Source organism: Oncorhynchus keta, chromosome 22 (genome assembly GCF_023373465.1).
Source record: "Oncorhynchus keta strain PuntledgeMale-10-30-2019 chromosome 22, Oket_V2, whole genome shotgun sequence".
Classification (NCBI taxonomy): domain Eukaryota; kingdom Metazoa; phylum Chordata; class Actinopteri; order Salmoniformes; family Salmonidae; genus Oncorhynchus; species Oncorhynchus keta.
Window position 1 is genome coordinate 46703768 of NC_068442.1, and position 20124 is coordinate 46723891.

Below are 20124 nucleotides of genomic sequence, written 5' to 3' on the forward strand. Positions count from 1 at the left end.
CCAGGCCTGCAGGAGCATACCCTGCTCTTCCTACCAGGCCTGTAGGAGAATACCCTGCTATTCCTACCAGGCCTGCAGGAGAATACCCTGCTATTCTTACCAGGCCCTCTGTAGGGAGGCGGACTTCCTCTACCAGGCCTGCAGGAGAATACCCTGCTCTTCCTACCAAGCCCTCTGTAGGGAGGCGGACCTCCTCTACCAGGCCTGCAGGAGAATACCCTGCTCTTCCTACCAAGCCCTCTGTAGGGAGGCGGACCTCCTCTACCAGGCCTGCAGGAGAATACCCTGCTCTTCCTACCAGGCCCTCTGTAGGGAGGCGGACTTCCTCTACCAGGCCTGCAGGAGAATACCCTGCTCTTCCTACCAAGCCCTCTGTAGGGAGGCGGACCTCCTCTACCAGGCCTGCAGGAGAATACCCTGCTCTTCCTACCAGGCCCTCTGTAGGGAGGCGGACCTCCTCTACCAGGCCTGCCGGGTTTTACGCTACTCTTTCTATCAAGTCCTCTGTAGGGAGGTGGACCTCCTCTACCAGGCCTGCAGGAGAATACCCTGCTCTTCCTACCAGGCCCTCTGTAGGGAGGCGGACCTCCTCTACCAGGCCTGCAGGAGAATACCCTGCTCTTCCTACCAAGCCCTCTGTAGGGAGGCTGACTCTCTCTACCAGGCCTGCAGGAGAACACCCTGCTCTTCCTACCAAGTCCTCTGTAGGGAGGCGGACCTCCTCTACCAGGCCTGCAGGAGAATACCCTGCTCTTCCTACCAAGCCCTCTGTAGGGAGGCTGACTCTCTCTACCAGGCCTGCAGGAGAACACCCTGCTCTTCTTACCAAGTCCTCTGTAGGGAGGCGGACCTCCTCTACCAGGCCTGCAGGAGAACACCCTGCTCTTCCTACCAAGCCCTCTGTAGGGAGGCTGACTCTCTCTACCAGGCCTGCAGGAGAACACCCTGCTCTTCCTACCAATTCCTCTGTAGGGAGGCGGACCTCCTCTACCAGGCCTGCAGGAGAATACCCTGTCTTGCTCACACACATAGCTTACATCCGGAACTGCCTCGTCCTCTTGTGTTTAACTATCTTTTCTTCCCACAAGTCCACAAAAGCAGGCTCACACACACACACACACACACACACACACACACACACACACACACACACACACACACACACACACACACACACACACACACACACACACACACACACACACACACACACACACACACACACACACACACACACACACACGTCTTCACCCCTCATCTGCTTAATCCCTCTCTCTGAACTCGTCTGCTGGCTCCCTGACCCCCTCTTCATCCCTCTTTATTTTAAAATGTTTTATTTATCCGTTATTTTACCAAATAAGTTGACTGAGAACACGTTCTCATTTGCACCAACGACCTGGGGAATAGTTACAGGGGAGAGGAGGGGGATGAATGAGCCAATTGTAAACTGGGGATTATTAGGTGACAGTGATGGTTTGAGGGCCAGATTGGGAATTTAGCCAGGACACCGGGGTTAACACCCCTACTCTTACAATAAGTGCCATGGGATCTTTAATGACCTCAGAGAGTCAGGACACCCGTTTAACCTCCCATCCGAAAGACGGCACCCTACACAGGGCAGCTTCCCCAATCACTGCCCTCAGGCATTGGGATATTTTTTTTAGACCAGAGGAAAGAGTGCCTCCTACTGGCCCTCCAACACCACTTCCAGCAGCATCTGGTCTCCCATCCAGGAACAACCCTGCTTGTGGTATGCTGCTGGCCTCTCTCTGAACTCGTCTGCTGGCTCCCTGACCCCCTCTTCATCCCTCTCTCTGAACTCGTCTGCTGGCTCCCTGACCCCCTCTTAATCCCTCTCTCTGAACTCATCTGCTGGCTCCCTGACCCCCTCTTCATCCCTCTCTCTGAACTCGTCTACTGGCTCCGTGACCCCCTCTTCATCCCTCTCTCTGAACTCGTCTGCTGGCTCCGTGACCCCCTCTTCATCCCTCTCTCTGAACTCGTCTGCTGACTCTGTGACCCCCTCTTCATCCCTCTCTCTGAACTCGTCTGCTGGCTCCCTGACCCCCTCTTAATCCCTCTCTCTGAACTCATCTGCTGGCTCCCTGACCCCCTCTTCATCCCTCTCTCTGAACTCGTCTACTGGCTCCGTGACCCCCTCTTCATCCCTCTCTCTGAACTCGTCTGCTGGTTCCATGTGTTATGTCATGTTATGTCAGGTGTTTTGTCATGTGTTATATCATGTGTTATATCATGTGTTATATCATGTGTTATATCATGTGTTATGTGGACCCCAGGAAGAGTAGCTGCTGCTTTCTCAACAGCTAATGGGGATCCTAATAAAATACCATAATGACACAGAAGAAGCATGACCAGACGATCTACGGGATGTGTTATGTTATGTCTTGTGTTATATTTAAGCAATAAGGCCCGAGGGGGTGTGGTATATGGCCAATATACTCTGCGTTGTGTCGTGCCAAGAACAGCCCTTAGCCGTGGTATATTAGCAATATACCACAAACCCCCAAGAAACTGAATTCTCTCTCCTTTCCTGTCTGGAGTAATGGGGCAGCTGCAGTGCCATTCTTCAGTGACCTCACATTGACCAAACAGACAAGGTGTGAGGACGACTTCCACAGATGGCTCTCGTTCTGCCTGAGTAGAAAGACAGACACAGACCTAAGAGGGTGTAGCTGCGACACAGCCTTTACTGTCATGGATCTTCTCGACAGACTGTGAACCTTCACAGGCGTTTCCCTTAACTCTAGCTCATCAGCACAGACTATACAACTGTTGGTCGAAATATGTAGATGCTTTTACACAACTTCCACTAGCAATGCCTCTCTCACAGACGTCTGGACAAATGGGCTTTTCATTTTACAAAAGAAATTTAGCCATTTCCCTTCCTTCCTTTCTTTCTGTCGGCCCTCTTTTATGATGCCAACCTTCTTACCTTATGTAAGAGAAGCAAAATCAATTTCTGACTCACTCCTGGTTATGACTGCTGAGGCTAGGAGGCTTTATAGAGGAGTTTCAATCGAGCAGAGTGATGGACACCCGTGGCAAACAAACAACTCTCGCTGCCACTGCAACACTGATTGGAATTTGCCGGTGGGGGAGGGGGGTGTACTGCTGAAAGTGTGTGGCCTACTTTCCCCCTGCCAGACACTCAGGACCCCCCCTCCTCGCTGAGAAGGACCTCAGAGGAGGAACTCCATGTTGCCTGTACAAAAGAACACAAAGATCAGAGAGTAATAACATTGGTAAAACATTTTGTGAATTAGTGATGGATTGAGATACTTTTGTCTCTCTCTCTGTATGTGTTTCTTCTACTGTTTTCTTTTTAAGTTCAGTATTTTCATAGACTTGTTTTTGTTTATATTGTATTTTTGCTATCCTTCACAGATTCTGGTCTGAGCAGTCCTCTATGTGAAGTCGATTTTCACTATGAAAGTTAGTCCTCCTGTGTTTGTCCTCTCACATTATTTTACATTTTCTAGCACTTCCCCCATTTACAAAGTTTATTTCCCACATGTTGCAATTTTAGCACAAATTTCCTTTTTTTTGTAGGCCAGCTGTTTTGACTTTGGTTGTATTTTCAGTTGTGATTTTGTCACAGAGCTGTTTGGCTGCGCATTAATCCACTATACGTAACCTCTGCTATCACTTCTGCTGATGTAGAGAAATTGGGTTTTTACAGGAGTTCTGTCTTCTCACTTCCCTCCCTTCTTTCCTTCTTTCCTTCTTTCCTTCTTCCTTCCTTCCCTCCTCCCTCCCCCCCCCTTTCTTTCTTTCTTTCCTTCCTCCCTCCCTCCCTCCCTCCATCCATCCATCCATCCATCCCTCCACCATTGCTCTAATTCCAATCTTAACTGACAGGGTCTTTCTGCACTCTACTAGATAACGAGCAGAATTGATTAAAGACCATTGCAAACAATGGTTCGACATTTGATCGCCTCTCGTGGAAAAGGAGCAACGAAGAAAAAAGAGGAACACGTTTGTTTCCTCCAACACAGAGTGCCTTTTATTTTTTAAACATTTAGAAACAGGCTCCCCCTAGTGGCCAGGGCTATCAAAAGGAAACAGGCTCCCCCTAGTGGCCAGGGCTATCAAAAGGAAACAGGCTCCCCCTAGTGGCCAGGGCTATCAAAAGGAAACAGGCTCCCCCTAGTGGCCAGGGCTATCAAAAGGAAACAGGCTCCCCCTAGTGGCCAGGGCTATCAAAAGGAAACAGGCTGCCCCTAGTGGCCAGGGCTATTAAAAGGAAACAGGCTCCCCCTAGTGGCCAGGGCTATCAAAAGGAAACAGGTTCCCCCGAGTGGCCAGGGCTATCAAAAGGAAACAGGCTCCCCCTAGTGGCCAGGGCTATCAAAAGGAAACAGGCTCCCCCTAGTGGCCAGGGCTATCAAAAGGAAACAGGTTCCCCCCGAGTGGCCAGGGCTATCAAAAGGAAACAGGTTCCCCCCGAGTGGCCAGGGCTATCAAAAGGAAACAGGCTCCCCCTAGTGGCCAGGGCTATCAAAAGGAAACAGGCTCCCCCTAGTGGCCAGGGCTATCAAAAGGAAACAGGCTCCCTTAGTGGCCAGGGCTATCAAAAGGAAACAGGCTCCCCCTAGTGGCCAGGGCTATCAAAAGGAAACAGGCTCCCCCTAGTGGCCAGGGCTATCAAAAGGAAACAGGCTCCCCTTAGTGGCCAGGGCTATCAAAAGGAAACAGGTTCCCCCCGAGTGGCCAGGGCTATCAAAAGGAATCATTATTTCCCAGGCGTATCGACTGCGCCTCTGAGATTGGAAATGTGTAATTAGACGCTAGTTGTGTTTTTCAGAGCCAACTGATCTCAGCTGTTGATTGCTTGGGGGAAAACGGACGACTTCCATATTGGAGGATGGGTGGGGGGGTAGAGTTGAGAAAGATGGAGGGGGGGGACAACAACTTGTCCTTGAGAGAATTTGCATGCAATTGGATCGAGTCAATACACACAGTGTAGACTGCTGCAGCTGCGTATATAGAAGAAAATGGATAAGAAAACAAATTGGATGCGATCAACTCGTTTGTCTTTGGCCCAAGAACAATACTGATTGTGTGAGTTAAGCGTTAAGCAAAGGAAGGATGGAAAATGACATTGCTTTGCAAACCACAAGGACAGAAAGATTCACAAATTGACGTGCTTAGCCATGCTATAGAAAACAGACGTGCTTAGCCATGCTATAGAAAACAGACGTGCTTAGCCATGCCATAGAAAACAGATGTGCTTAGCCATGCTATAGAAAACAGACGTGCTTAGCCATGCCATAGAAAACAGACGTGCTTAGCCATGCTATAGAAAACAGATGTGCTTAGCCATGCCATAGAAAACAGATGTGCTTAGCCATGCCATAGAAAACAGATGTGCTTAGCCATGCCATAGAAAACAGACGTGCTTAGCCATGCCATAGAAAACAGACGTGCTTAGCCATGCTATAGAAAACAGACGTGCTTAGCCATGCCATAGAAAACAGACCTGCTTAGCCATGCTATAGAAAACAGACGTGCTTAGCCATGCCATAGAAAACAGACCTGCTTAGCCATGCTATAGAAAACAGATGTGCTTAGCCATGCTATAGAAAACAGACCTGCTTAGCCATGCCATAGAAAACAGACCTGCTTAGCCATGCTATAGAAAACAGACGTGCTTAGCCATGCTATAGAAAACAGACGTGCTTAGCCATGCTATAGAAAACAGACGTGCTTAGCCATGCTATAGAAAACAGACGTGCTTAGCCATGCTATAGAAAACAGACATGCTTAGCCATGCCATAGAAAACAGACGTGCTTAGCCATGCTATAGAAAACAGACGTGCTTAGCCATGCTATAGAAAACAGACGTGCTTAGCCATGCTATAGAAAACAGACGTGCTTAGCCATGCTATAGAAAACAGATGTGCTTTGAAATAGAAAAAGGAAGAAAACAATATTTATTTATTTTATTTATTTATTTCACCTCTATTTAACCAGGTAGGCTAGTTGAGAACAAGTTCTCATTTGCAACTGCGACCTGGCCAAGATAAAGCGTAGCAATTCGACACATACAGCACAGAGTTACACGTGGAATAAACAAAACACAGTCAATAATACAGTAGAACAAAAGAAAACAAAAGTCTATATACAGTGAGTGCAAATGAGGTAAGTTAAGGAAATAAATAGGCCATGGTGGCGAAGTAATTACAATGTAGCAATTAAACACTGGGATGGTAGATCGGCAGAAGATGAATGTGCAGGTAGAGATACTGGGGTGCAAAGGAGCAAAATAAATAAATAAATAAATACCCGTATGGAGATGAGGTAGGTAGATAGATGGGCTGTTTACAGATAGGCTAAGTACAGGTGCAGTGATCTGTAAACTGCTCTGACAGCTGGTGCTTAAAGCCAGTAAGGGAGATGTGAGTCTCCAGCTTCAGAGATTTTTGCAATTCGTTCCAGTCATGGGCAGCAGAGAACTGGAAGGAAAGACAACCAAAGGAGGAATTGGCTTTGGCGGTGACCAATGAGATATATCTGCTGGAGCGCATGCTACGAGTGGGTGCTGCTATGGTGACCAGTGAGCTGAGATAAGGCGGGGCTTTACCTAGCAGAGACTTGTAGATAACCTGTAGCCAGTGGGTTTGGCGACGAGTATGAAGCGAGGGCCAACCAACGAGTGAGTACAGGTCACAATGGTGGGTAGTGTATGGGGCTTTGGTGACAAAACGGATGGCACTGTGATAAACTGCATCCAGTTTGTTGAGTAGAGTGTTGGAGGCTATTTTATAGATGACATCACCGAAGTCGAGGATCGGTATTATGGTCAGTTTTACGAGGGTATGTTTGGCAGCATGAGTGAAGGATGCTTTGTTGCGATATAGGAAGCCGATTCTAGATTTAATTTTGGATTGGAGATGCCTAATATGAGTCTGTAAGGAGAGTTTACAGTCTAACCAGACACCCAGGTTTGTGTAGTTGTCCACGTATTCTAAGTCAGAGCTGTCCAGAGTAGTGATGCTGGACGGGCGAGCAGGTGCGCGCAGCGATCGATTGAAAAGCATGCATTTAGTTTTACTTGCGTTTAAGAGCAGTTGGAGGTCACGGAAGGAGAGTTTTCTGGCATTGAAGCTCGTCTGGAGGTTAGTTAACACAGTGTCCAAGGAGGGGCCAGAAGTATACAGAATGGTGTCGTAGAGGTGGATCAGAGAATCACCAGCAGCAAGAGCAACTTCATTGATCTATACAGAAAAGAGAGTCGGCCCGAATTTAACCCTGTGGCACACCCATAGAGACTGTCAGAGGTCCAGACAACAGGCCCTCCGATTTGACCCACTGAACTCTATCAGAGAAGTAGTTGGTAAACCAGGCGAGGCAATCATTTGAGAAACCAAGGCTGTCAAGTCTGCCAATAAGAATGTTGTGATTGACAGAGTCAAAAGCCTTGGCCAGGTCGATGAATACGGCTGCACAGTAATGTCTCTTATCGATGGCGATTTTGATGTCGTTTAGGACCTTAAACGTGGCTGAGGTGACCAGCTCTGAAACCAGATTGCATAGCGGAAAAGGTACGGGCCCTGGAAAGAAGTAATGTACTGTACAGTGAATTGAGTGCCATTTCAGACACAGCCCCACTCTGTGTTGATACAGAGAATGTTTTGTCAAGATGAAAACAGACTACAAATGCCTTTTCTTGGAGCTTCCAGTAGGGTAAAGTTCATTTCCAAACTCACAAGTGCCTCCATATTAACCAACTCTGAGCACTGTGGGGTGTATTCATAAAACCCTTAGCACCCGTTTAGATTTTCTGCTTTTTTAAACAGGTTAATAGCCCAAATGAATGGCAGTAAACTTATACTAGAGTGCTATTATTTACCATGCTTTAGTTAAAGTAATGAAGCCGGTATCAATCCAATGCATATTACTTTTCTATAAGTTTTAATAAACACTGTTATTTCTGGTTTAACAAATGCCAGTAGACTACTGTAGGTTACCTTTTGGGCTCCTGAGTGGTGCAGCGGTCTAAGGCACTGCATCTCAGTGCAAGATGTGTCACTTCAGTCCCCGGTTCAAATCAAGGCTGTATCACACCCGGCTGTGATTGGGAGTCCCATAGGGTGGTGCACAATTGGCCCAGCGTCGTCCAGGTTTGGCCGGTGTAGGCCTTCATTGTAAAGAATATTTTTTTCTTAACTAGTTAAATAAAGGTTAAATAAAAAACAATATATCCCATGTTACAGTTCCTCTCTCCAAACCAAACAGTTTTAAACTGCAGGTGCTAGCACTCTCCTGGACTTTTTTTATTTTATTGAACCTTTATTTAACTTATATTATATCTAAGACAGTACTTTTGGCTGTAGATAGGTATGCAGGTGGGCTACTAAGTGTTTGAGTACACACTCTCTGCAACTAAAACACTGAGCGCACACTTCTTTTGGTCTCTCTAACAAGGGTGCTATATTTTTTTTTTCTTCAAGGAGAAAAGAAGCAGAGGTAGCGTCCTCATTTGCATACCCATCTGTTATTTTCACTTATAGCTGGTGTTACCTTTTCCGTTATAGCTGGTGGGAAAACTAATTGACAGTCTAAGTTCATTTGCGGTGTAGAATTCTTCCCTTTTTTAACCCGCGTTCGGTCTTTATAAATGCACAATCCGACGATGATTAACAACAACAATGTTTCCAGGCGATGCCAGAGGAGAGCAGCGTGCAAAGTTATTTCAGTCAAAAAACTGATGTGTGAGCAAACAAATTAAAGAGCTTGTCAAAATGCATCTATACCACGGGGGCTTGCTAATACGGTTCTCCCCATGCAAGGCTTTGTCTATTGAATAAACTTAAAGCCACACTCAGTAAGTCTCATTTACATGTTTAGTATTCATGAAATATCAAACTGTCTTGGCGACAAAACAAATCCAGTCAAGACATAATGTAAACAAATCCAGGCCAGACATAATGTCAACAAATCCAGGCTAGACATAATGTAAACAAACCCAGGCCAGAGGTCATAACCTACTCTATCTGAGAGTTCTCAAGAGGCTGCTGGGCCAGCAACCCTTCATCAGTCAGTATCACACAGCTGGGCCAGCCACCCTTCCATCAGTCAGTATCAGACAGCTGGGCCAGCCACCCTTCCATCAGTCAGTATCACACAGCTGGGCCAGCCACCCTCCCATCAGTCAGTATCAGACAGCTGGGCCAGCCACCCTTCCATCAGTCAGTATCACACAGCTGGGCCAGCCACCCTTCCATCAGTCAGTATCACACAGCTGGGCCAGCCACCATTCATCAGTCAGTATCACACAGCTGGGCCAGCCACCCTTCCATCAGCTCGTTTGCTTGTAGCCGACAAGCATGTAAGGTACTCTACTACATTGTAACATGTTCATTTACAATTGGAGTCAGCTATGAACGTTACAGCAGTTTACATTATTACTTAAAGCCAGACTCAGTAAGTCTCATTTACATATTTAGTATTCATGAAATATCAAACTGTCTTGGCGACAAAAAAAAAAACAGTCATGTCATCTGCATTTAATCATTCTAGCGGTTAATTGCTTTAGGCCAGTAACCGAAAGGTCGCTGGTTCGAATCCCGAGCCGACTAGGTGTAAATCTGACAATGTGCCCTTGAGCAAGGCACTTAAACCTAATTGCTACTGTAAGTTGCTCTGGATAAGAGCGTCTGCACAATGACTAAAATGTAAATGTTGGCCGCCTACTGCGGTGCAACGGTGGCACCGTTATCAAAGGTAAGGAGGATACGTCGTCAGTTGTACAACTGAATGCCTTCAACTGAAATATGTCATCTGCATTTAACCCAACCCTTCTGAATCAGAGGTGCAGGGATATTGCCTTAATCGACATCCACGTCTTCGGCGCCCTTGCTCAGGGGCAGAAAGACGTATAGACACATAAACTACTAGCCGACTAGCAACTCCAGCAAAGTTTGCAACTAACATGCTGACCAGTGCGCATATTGATTTTTTTTCCACCCACACCAGATGCAATCATATCAAATGTTGTTTGTGTTATGTGCCTCCTAAGAAGAGGGAGGTGCAGGAGTAGGAGAGAAAGGAAGTCCCAGAAGCAAAATCGTTTATTAGAAGTCCCAAACTACACAACAACAGGTGGAGGAACACGCCCAAACGAAGTCGCCACACACTGGGAATAAACGCAACACAAGGAGGAGAAACCTCTACTCTCTTAAACAGTCCAAAACTTGTGGCGCAAACACACAGCTCTAACAGTAAAAACAGCAAATAATCCCGCACAAAGAATAGCAGGCAGCGGAGGTTAATAAACCCCCCCCCCCCATGCGCGGCTCCCGCAGTACGCCGGCCGCGAGGACGACCCGGAGGACAAGGCACAGGGCGATCTGGATGGAGGTGGGTGAAACTCACTCAGCTGAGATGGATCCAAGACGTCCTCTACCGGCACCCAGCATCTCTCCTCCGGACTGTACCCCTCCCAATCCACGAGGTACGGCAGGCCCCTCACCTTCTTGAAGTGGACCAGCTACCACTGGCCTGAGGAGAGACAAATGAAACAAGGGGTTAATACGGTAATAAGGGAGAGCTGTAACCTATAACGCACATCGTTTATTCTCCTCGGGACTTTAAATGATCCCACAAACCGTGCACCCAGCTTCCGGCAGGGCAGGCGGAGGGGCAGGTTTTGGGACGAGAGCCAGACCCGGTCCCCCAGTGCGAACCCCGGGGCCTCACTGCGGTGGGGGTCAGCACTCGCTTTCTGGGCGTCCTCCCAGGTCTCCCTCGAGCGCTTCACCCATTCCTCCACCATCGGAGCCTCGGTCTGGCTCTGATGCCACGGTACCAGGACTGGCTGATACCCCAACACGCACAGAAAGGGCGAAAGGATAGTTGATGAGTGGCGGAGTGAGTTCCGGGCCATCTCTGCCCATGGAACATACCTCGCCCACTCCCCTGGCCGGTCCTTGCAATACAACCGCAGAAACCTACCCACATCCTGGTTTACTCTCTCCACCTGCCCATTACTCTCGGGGTGAAAACCCAAGGTAAGGCTGACCGAGACCCCCAGACGTTCCATTGGGATCCCGATCAGAAGCTATGTCCTCAGGCACCCTGTAGTGCCAGAAGACGTGAGTAAACAGGGCCTCCGCAGTCTGTAGGGCCGTAGGGAGACCGGGCAAAGGGGGGAGACGACAGGACTTAGAAAACTGATCCACAACGACCAGGATCGTGGTGTTGCCCTGGGATGGAGGAAGATCGGTCAGGAAGTCCTCTGACAGGTGTGACCACGGCCGCTGTGGAACGGGGAGGGGTTATAACTTCCCTCTGGGCAGGTGCCTAGGAGCCTTGTACTGAGCGCACACCGAACAGGAGGAGACATAAACCCTCACGTCCTTAGCTAAAGTGGACCACCAGTACTTTTCCCCACGGCTTCGCACCGCCCTATCGATAGCCGGAGGGAAGGGTAACATGTGAGCCCACCGAATCAACCTATCACAAACACCAAGCGGGACGTACTTCCATCCAGCTGGACACTGAGGTGGAGTAGGTTCTAACCGAGATGCCCGCTCGATGTTCACTTCCCACACCACCGGTGCCACCAGACAAGAGGCCGGAAGTATGGGAGTGGGATCGATGGACCGCTCCTCTGTATCATACAGACGGGACAGTGCGTCTGCCTTAGCGTTCTGCGAACCTGGTCTATACGATATCGTAAATCTGAATCAGGTGAAATACATAGCCCACCTTGCCTGGCAGGGTTTCAGTCTCCTCGCCGCCCGGATGTACTCCAGAATACGGTGGTCGGTCCAGATGAGGAAAGGGTGTTGAGCCCCTTCAAGCCAATGTCTCCACACCTTCAAAATGTTTATGAGAACCAGTAACTCCCGGTCCCCCACGTCATAGTTTCGCTCCGCCGGGCTGAGCATCCTTGAAAAGAAAGCGCAGTAGCTTCAGCTTCACCCGAGCGCTGTGATAGCACGGCTCCAATCCCAGCCTCAGATGCGTCCACCTCCACTATGAATGCCACAGAGGGATCCGGATGAGCCAACACGAGAGCCTTGGTAAACAGAGTCCTCAAGCAACAAAACGCTCTGTCCACTTCAGCCGACCACCGCAGACGCACCGGTCCCCCCTTCAGCAGTGAGGTAATGGGAGCAGCCACCTGCCCAAAACCCAGGCTAAACCTCCGGTAGTAATTGGCAAACCCTAACAACCGCTGCACCTCCTTTACCGTGGTGGGAGTCGGCCAATTACGCACGGCTGCAATGCGGTCACACTCCCATCACCAACCCTGATGTGGAAATGTGATACACCAGGAAGGAGACGGCCTGTTGGGAGAACAAGCATTTCTCAGCCTTGACGTACAGGTCATGCTCCAACAGTCGCCCAAGTACCCTGCGCACCAGAGACACATGCGCTGCGCGTGTGGCGGAATATATCAGAATGTCATTGATATAAGCCACCACACCCTGCCCGTGCAGGTCCCTGAGAATCTCGTCTACAAAAGATTGGAAGACGGCTGGAACATTCTTCAACCCGTACTGCATGCGAGTTACTCATAATGGCCGGATGTGGTACTAAACTCTGTCTTTCACTCGTCTCCCTCCAGGATATGCACCAAGTTATACGCGCTCCTGAGATCCAGTTTTGTGAAGAAGCGTGTTCTGTGAAATGACTCAATCGCCATGGCGATGAGAGGTAGCGGGTAACTGTACCCCACTTTAACCTCTTGCTCCTACCTGGCACGCAGGCGTCCCATCTAGAGATCTGGAAATGCAAATGCGCTACGCTAAATGCTAATAGTACTAGTTAAAACTCAAACGTTCATTAAAATACACATGCAGGGTATTGAATTAAAGCTACACTCGTTGTGAATCCAGGCAACAAGTCAGATTTTTAAAATGCTTTTCGGCGAAAGCATGAGAAGCTATTATCTGATAGCATGTAACACCCCAAAAGACCCGCAGGGGACGTAAACAAAATAATTAGCATAGTCGGCGCTACACAAACCGCACAAATAAAATATAAAACATTCATTACCTTTGACCATCTTCTTTGTTGGCACTCCTAGATGTCCCATAATCACTATTGGGTCTTTTTTCCGATTAAATCGGTCCATATATAGCCTAGATATCGATCTATGAAGACTGTGTGATAAACAAAAAAAATAGCGTCTTATAACGTAACGTCATTTTTTTTTATTAAAAAAGTCGACGATAAACTTTCACAAAACACTTCGAAATACTTTTGTAATGCAACTTTAGGTATTAGTAAACGTTAATACGCGATCAAATTAATCACGAGACGAAGTGTTTTCTATAGGGGTCCGTCTGGAAATAATGTCCGTGTATTTCTCAACCAAAATATCCGGTCGGAGACCTGAAGAAAAAGCCTGTCTCTTGTTCGTTTGACCAAGAAACAAAGAATTGGCAAATGACAAGACTGTTGACATCGTGTGGAAGCTGTAGGTACTGCAACCTCAGCCCCATTTAATGTCGTTCGCCCATAACAATGGGTTGAAGTGGCAGATGGATATATTTTTCCACTTTCAGTGATCAGATTTTCCTGCACTTTTCGATGAAACGCACGTTCTGTTATAGTCACAGCCGTGATTCAACCAGTTTTATAAACGTCTGAGTGTTTTCTATCCACACATACTAATCATATGCATATACTATATTCCTGGCCTGAGTAACAGGGCGCTGAAATGTTGCGCGATTTTTAACAGAATGTTCGACAAAGTAGGGGGTAGGAGTAACAGGTTAATGGAATTTAGACCTCTATAGTCAATGCACAGACGCAGACCTCCCTCCTTCTTCTTCACAAAAAAAGAAACTCGGAGGCGGGTGACGTGGAGGGTTGAATGTACGCCTGCCTCAGAGATTCAGAGACATATGTTTCTATAACCACCGTCTCCTCCTGTGACAGGGGATACACGTGACTCTGGGAAGTGCGGCGTTTACCAGGAGGTTTATCGCACAATCCCCTCGTCGATGAGGTGGTAATTGGGTCGCCCTCTTTTTACAGAAGGCGTTAGCCAAATCGGCATATTCAGGGGAATGCACACGGTGGAGATTTGGTCTGGACTCTCCACCGTCATTGCACCGATGGAAACTCCCACACACCTACCTGAGCACTCCTCTGACCACCCCTTTAGAACCCTCTGTTGCCATAAAATAGTGGGGTTGTGAAAGGCCAACCAGGTAATCCCCAGCACCACCGGAAACGCAGGAGAATCAATGAGGAAGAGACTTATTCTCTCCTCATGACCCCCCTGTGTAACCATGTCCAGTGGAGCCGTGGCCTTCCTGACCACCCCTGACCCTAATGGTCGACTATCTAGGGAGTGCACATCGAAGGGTTTGTCCATCTGAGCAAGGGGAATCCCTAACCTATGCGCGAAACTGTGGTCCTTAAAATTCCCCGCTGCGCCTGAATCTACTAGCACCTTATGCTGGGAATGGGGGGAAAAAACTCAGGGAAAGAAATCAACACATACATGTGACCAACAAGGGGCTATGGGTGAGCCTGGAGCCCGAACAGTGCTCGGCCTGCTGTCTCGACTCCCAGACGAGCTCCTCCAGCACTCAGTCAGTGGGTGTTTACAGGATCCACCTTTTATTCTTGTTATGTTGACATTCTTTCTCAACCATTCCTCTAACACAACACAGCATGTTCATTTGTCAACTAGAACGATACCGTTCAGTGCCTCAACCTCCATTAGTCTCTGTGTCTCCCATACAGTGGTTATATTATACATGCAATATATACAATGGCTTGCGAAAGTATTCACCCCCCTTGGCATTTTTCCTATTTTATTGTCTTACAACCTGGAATTAAAATATATATTTTTTTTGGGGGGGGGGGGGGATTTGATTTACACAACATGCCTTCCACTTTGAAGATGCAAAATATATTTTATTGTGAAACGAACAAGAAATAAGACAAAAAAATGAACTTGAGCATGCATAACTATTTCCCCCCCTCCCAAAGTCAATACTTTGTATAGAGCCACCTTTTGCAGCAATTACAGCTGCAAGTCTCTTGGGGTATTTATCTGTAAACATGGCACCTCTAGCCACTGGGATTTTTGCCCATTCAAGGCAAAAGTTCTCCAGCGTCTTCAAGTTGGATGGGTTCCACTGGTGTACAGCATTCTTTAAGTCATACCACAGATTCTCAATTGGATTGAGGTCTGGTCTTTGACTAGACCATTTCAAGACATTTAAATGTTTCCCCTTAAACCACTCGAGTGTTGCTTTAGCCGTATTCTTAGGGTCATTTTCCTGTTGGAAAGTGAACCTCCGTCCCAGTCTCAAATCTCTGGAAGACTGAAACAGGTTTCCCTCAAGAATTTCCCTGTATTTAGCTTCATCCATCATTCCTTCAATTCTGACCAGTTTCCCAGTCCCTGCTGATGAAAAACATGATGCTGTGGGGATCTCAGTTTACATTGGCGCCTTACGTGCAGTAATGTTTCGATTCCAAAACATCCGGTGATTTTGCAGAAATACTCATAACAAAACATTGATAAAATATACTAGTGTTATTCACAGAGACACAGAGACTTCTCCTTAATGCAACCGCTGTGTCAGATTTTTTTTAAACTTTACGGAAAAAGCATAACCTGAGAACGGCGCTCAGAACCCAAAACAGCCAGAGGAATAGCCGCCATTTTGGAGTCAACAAAGTTAGAAACAACACCATAAATATTAACTTACCTTAGATGATGTTCATCAGAAGGCACTCCCATGAATCCCAGTTTGACAATAAATGACTGATTTGTTCCATAAAGTTCCATCATTTATGTCCAAATAGCCACTCTTTGTTAGCGTGTTCAGCCCAGTAATCCATCTTCATGAGGGGCGAGCATTTCATCCAGACAAAAACTCGAAAAGTTCCAGTACAGTCCTTTATAAACATGTCAAACGATGTATGGAATCAATCATTAGGATGTTTTTAACATAAAACATCAATAATGTTCCAACCGGAGAATTCCTTTGTCTTCAGAAAGGCACTGGAACAAGAGGTAACTCTGTCGGGAGCGCGTCATGAGACTAAGGCACTCTGCCAGACCACTGACTCAAACAGGTCCCATGAGCCCCTCCTTTATAGTAGAATCCTCATTCAACTTTCAAAAGACGGTTGACATCTAGTGGAAGCTCTAGGAAGTGCAACCTCATCCATATCTCAATGTGTACTCGGTAGGCCAAGCTTTGAAAAACTACAAACCTCAAATGTCCCACTTCCTGGTTGATTTTTCTCAGGTTTTCGCCTGCCATATGAGTTCTGTTATACTCACAGACATCATTCAAACAGTTTTAGAAACTTCAGAGTGTTTCCTATCCAATACTAATATGCATATATTAGCATCTGGGGCAGAGTAGGAGGCAGTTCACTCTGGGCACGCTATTCATCCAAAAGTGAAAATGCTGCCCCCTATCCCAAAAAGGTAAGCAATGGTTCTTTCTGGCCACTATTCCGTAAAGCCAAGCTCTGTGGTGTACAGCTTAAAGTTGTCCTATGGACAGATATTCTAATCTCCCCTGTGGAGCTTTGCAGCTCCTTCGGGGTTCTCTTCGGTCTGTTTGTTGCCTCTCTGATTAATGTTTTCCTTGCCTGGTCTGTGACTATTGGTGGGCGGCCCTCTCTTGGCAGGTTTGTTGTGGTGCCATATTCTTTCCATTTTTTAAATAATGGATGTAATGGTGCTCCGTGGGATTTTCAAAGTCTCAGATATTTTTTTATAACCCAACCATGATCTATACTTCTCCACAACTGCCCCTGACCTGTTTGCGCGAAACTGTGGTCCTTAAAATTCCCCGCTGCGCCTGAATCTACTAGCACCTTATGCTGGGAATGGGGGGAAAAAACTCAGGGAAAGAAATCAACACATACATGTGACCAACAAGGGGCTATGGGTGAGCCTGGAGCCCGAACAGTGCTCGGCCTGCTGTCTCGACTCCCAGACGAGCTCCTCCAGCACTCAGTCAGTGGGTGTTTACAGGATCCACCTTTTATTCTTGTTATGTTGACATTCTTTCTCAACCATTCCTCTAACACAACACAGCATGTTCATTTGTCAACTAGAACGATACCGTTCAGTGCCTCAACCTCCATTAGTCTCTGTGTCTCCCATACAGTGGTTATATTATACATGCAGTATATACAATGGCTTGCGAAAGTATTCACCCCCTTGGCATTTTTCCTATTTTATTGTCTTACAACCTGGAATTAAAATATATATTTTTTTTTTGGGGGGGGGGGATTTGATTTACACAACATGCCTTCCACTTTGAAGATGCAAAATATATTTTATTGTGAAACGAACAAGAAATAAGACAAAAAAATGAAAACTTGAGCATGCATAACTATTTCCCCCCCTCCCAAAGTCAATACTTTGTATAGAGCCACCTTTTGCAGCAATTACAGCTGCAAGTCTCTTGGGGTATTTCTCTGTAAACATGGCACCTCTAGCCACTGGGATTTTTGCCCATTTAAGGTAAAAGTTCTCCAGCGTCTTCAAGTTGGATGGGTTCCACTGGTCTGTTTGTTGCACTCTCTGATTAATGCCACCCTTGCCTGGTCTGTGACTATTGGTGGGCGGCCCTCTCTTGGCAGGTTTGTTGTGGTGCCATATTCTTTCCATTTTTCCAACCCAACCATGATCTATACTTCTCCACAACTGCCCCTGACCTGTTTGGCGAGCTCCTTGCTCTTCATGGTGCCGCTTGCTGAGTGTTGCAGACTCTGGGGCCTTTCAGAATAGGTGTACATATACTGAGCTCATGTGACAGATCATGTGACACTTAGATTGCACACAGGTGGACTTTATTTAACGAATTATGTGACTTCTGAAGGTAATTGGTTGCACCAGATCTTATTTAGGGGCTTCATAGCAAAGGGGGTGAATACATATGCATGCACCACTTATCCGTTTATTTTTTATTTTTTGAAACAAGTTATTTTTTTCATTTCACTTCACCAATTTGGACTATTTAGTTTATGTCCAGTACATGAAATCCAAATAAAAATCCATTTAAATTACAGGTTGTAATGCAACAAAATAGGAAAAACGCCAAGGTGGATGAATACTTTTGCAAGTTGCTGTACAAGTCCTTACCCAACAATGCAGTTTTAAGAAAAAAAGTGTTACATATTTACTAAAATAAACTGAAGTAAAAAAATATACAAAAAAAAGAAGGATCAGTGTGGCGGATGTGTTGTTGCCGACCCTTACCACCTGGGAGCGGCCCGTCAGGAAGTTTAGGATCCAGTTGCAGACGGAGGTGTTTAGTCCCAGGGTCCTTCGCTTATTGATGACCTTTGTGGGCACTATGGTGTTGAACGCTGAGCTGTAGTCAATGAATGGCATTCTCACATAGGTGTTCCTTTAGTCCAGGTGGGAAAGGGCAGTGGGGAGTGCAATACAGATTGCATCATCTGTGAATCTGTTGGGGCAGTATGCAAATTGGAGTGGGTCGAGGGTTTCAGGGATAATGGTGTTGATGTGAGCCATGACCAGCCTTTCAATATCTCGGTTATTTGGAAAGATGGTGGTGGTGGCAAAGTGCTACAGACACTGTGCATAAATTACTTTCCATCGACTACGCAGGTTCTGACATTTTGGGTGGTGTTGGGACTGGTGAGTGGCGTCCATCTTAAGGGACATTGTTTTGGCTGATTGTTTGGGAGGCCCAGCGGACAGCCATAAAAGGTTGTCTGTGAGCGATCCGAGCGTCTGTGAGCGGTCCTGGCGTCTGTGAGCGATCCTGGCGTCTCTGAGCAATCCAAGCGTCTTGTTTTCTTACCCTGGCTGACTTATGTGGAGCAGCTCACTAACCCCTTGACCTTTGACCCCTATCCTCTGACCCCTCTAACCCTATCCAATGGTGATGGGGCCCTCTCTTGAAGAAACATGGTAGCACTCAGTGGCCTGTCTGCCCTGTTTTGGGAGTACAACCCCGACCCGGTGCCTCTCTTCTTGGCACTCAGCATTAAGGAGATAGGGGTACGTGCTACAGAAACAGGCAGATAACTAATATATCTAGTTCTGTAGATGTAGATGCACTTTATTGTGGTAAAAGTTAGACTACATGTTCTTATCTAAATATCTTTATTTTTTATTTTTAAATGATCAGACAGAGGCCTGGGTTTTCCAGGCAGATCAGAAATGAGACTCTAAGGTGTTATTTTTGTGTGAAATGCCACTACAATGAGGCACTGTTATTTCAGATTTTATTTAGCTGCTTATTAAATATTTGCACCTCTGGATATATTTTCACACGCTGCTTTTGTACTATTGTTAATGGCTCTGCCTTGTCACAGTGACTTGGTTAAGAGAACACTCACTCGTCTCTTTCCTCTTACCCCAACATAAAAACGAATTCCTTTTGTTTTTGTGCACTGAGGAGTGAAGAGCAATTGATGTCAACATTGCATCCTATTGGTTCAAAAGGCTAAAACTCAAGGGGTGTTTTTTTTCTCTCTTATATTATTTTTGCCGTCAAAAACCAAGGTTTGTTTCCTTCCTTGTCTCTGTTGCCAAGCTATTAAAAGCTGTGTCTCTCTGTAGACCTTAGTGGTAATTAGTCTGGGTTACTTTCTCACAATAGCAATCACCCATTGGTTATCCTTTATTTTCAGCTCTACCTCGTGTGCCGTTACAACTTAGGGGAATAGTAGTGAGTGTGGCCTGGTAAGGGAAATGTTGAGCTCTGGTCTGGTCTCCACTCTATTCCCTAACATCGCCCGTCAACTCCATACGGGCCGGGTGTTTGAATTCCAGTATTCCATCCTCCCTGTCCCTACTCTCTCCCCCTCCCCCCGCCCTCTGTCTCCACTGCAGCTAGCAGAAACACATTACGCACAACTCCCCATGTCCTGTCATTCTCCAACTGTTGGAGGGTTTTAGCATCTCACTTTGAATGGCATCTGTACTGACGCACTTTCTTTACATCCCTCCTTTCTCTCTCTCTCTCTCTCTCTCTCTCTCTCTCTCTCTCTCTCTCTCTCTCTCTCTCTCTCTCTCTCTCTCTCTCTCTCTCTCTCTCACCCTCCGTCCATTTGGGGAACAGGTATGATGAGTCATCCCCCCATTCCTATTGCGGAGCTGGCTGAACACACGGATCTTCT

The 20124-nt window shown here is 46.8% G+C and overlaps 1 protein-coding gene across 1 annotated transcript in view; it reads left to right on the forward strand.

The window, feature by feature from the left end:
• Positions 1 to 20124, forward strand: part of LOC118400689 (receptor-type tyrosine-protein phosphatase S-like) — a 440366-nt gene that overhangs the window by 356424 nt on the left and 63818 nt on the right. The window contains exon 23 of the mRNA XM_052475331.1: positions 20067 to 20124. This exon is cut by the window's right edge and continues 40 nt beyond it. Coding sequence (XP_052331291.1) covers positions 20067 to 20124 — 58 coding nt within the window. The remainder of the gene's footprint in view (positions 1 to 20066) is intronic.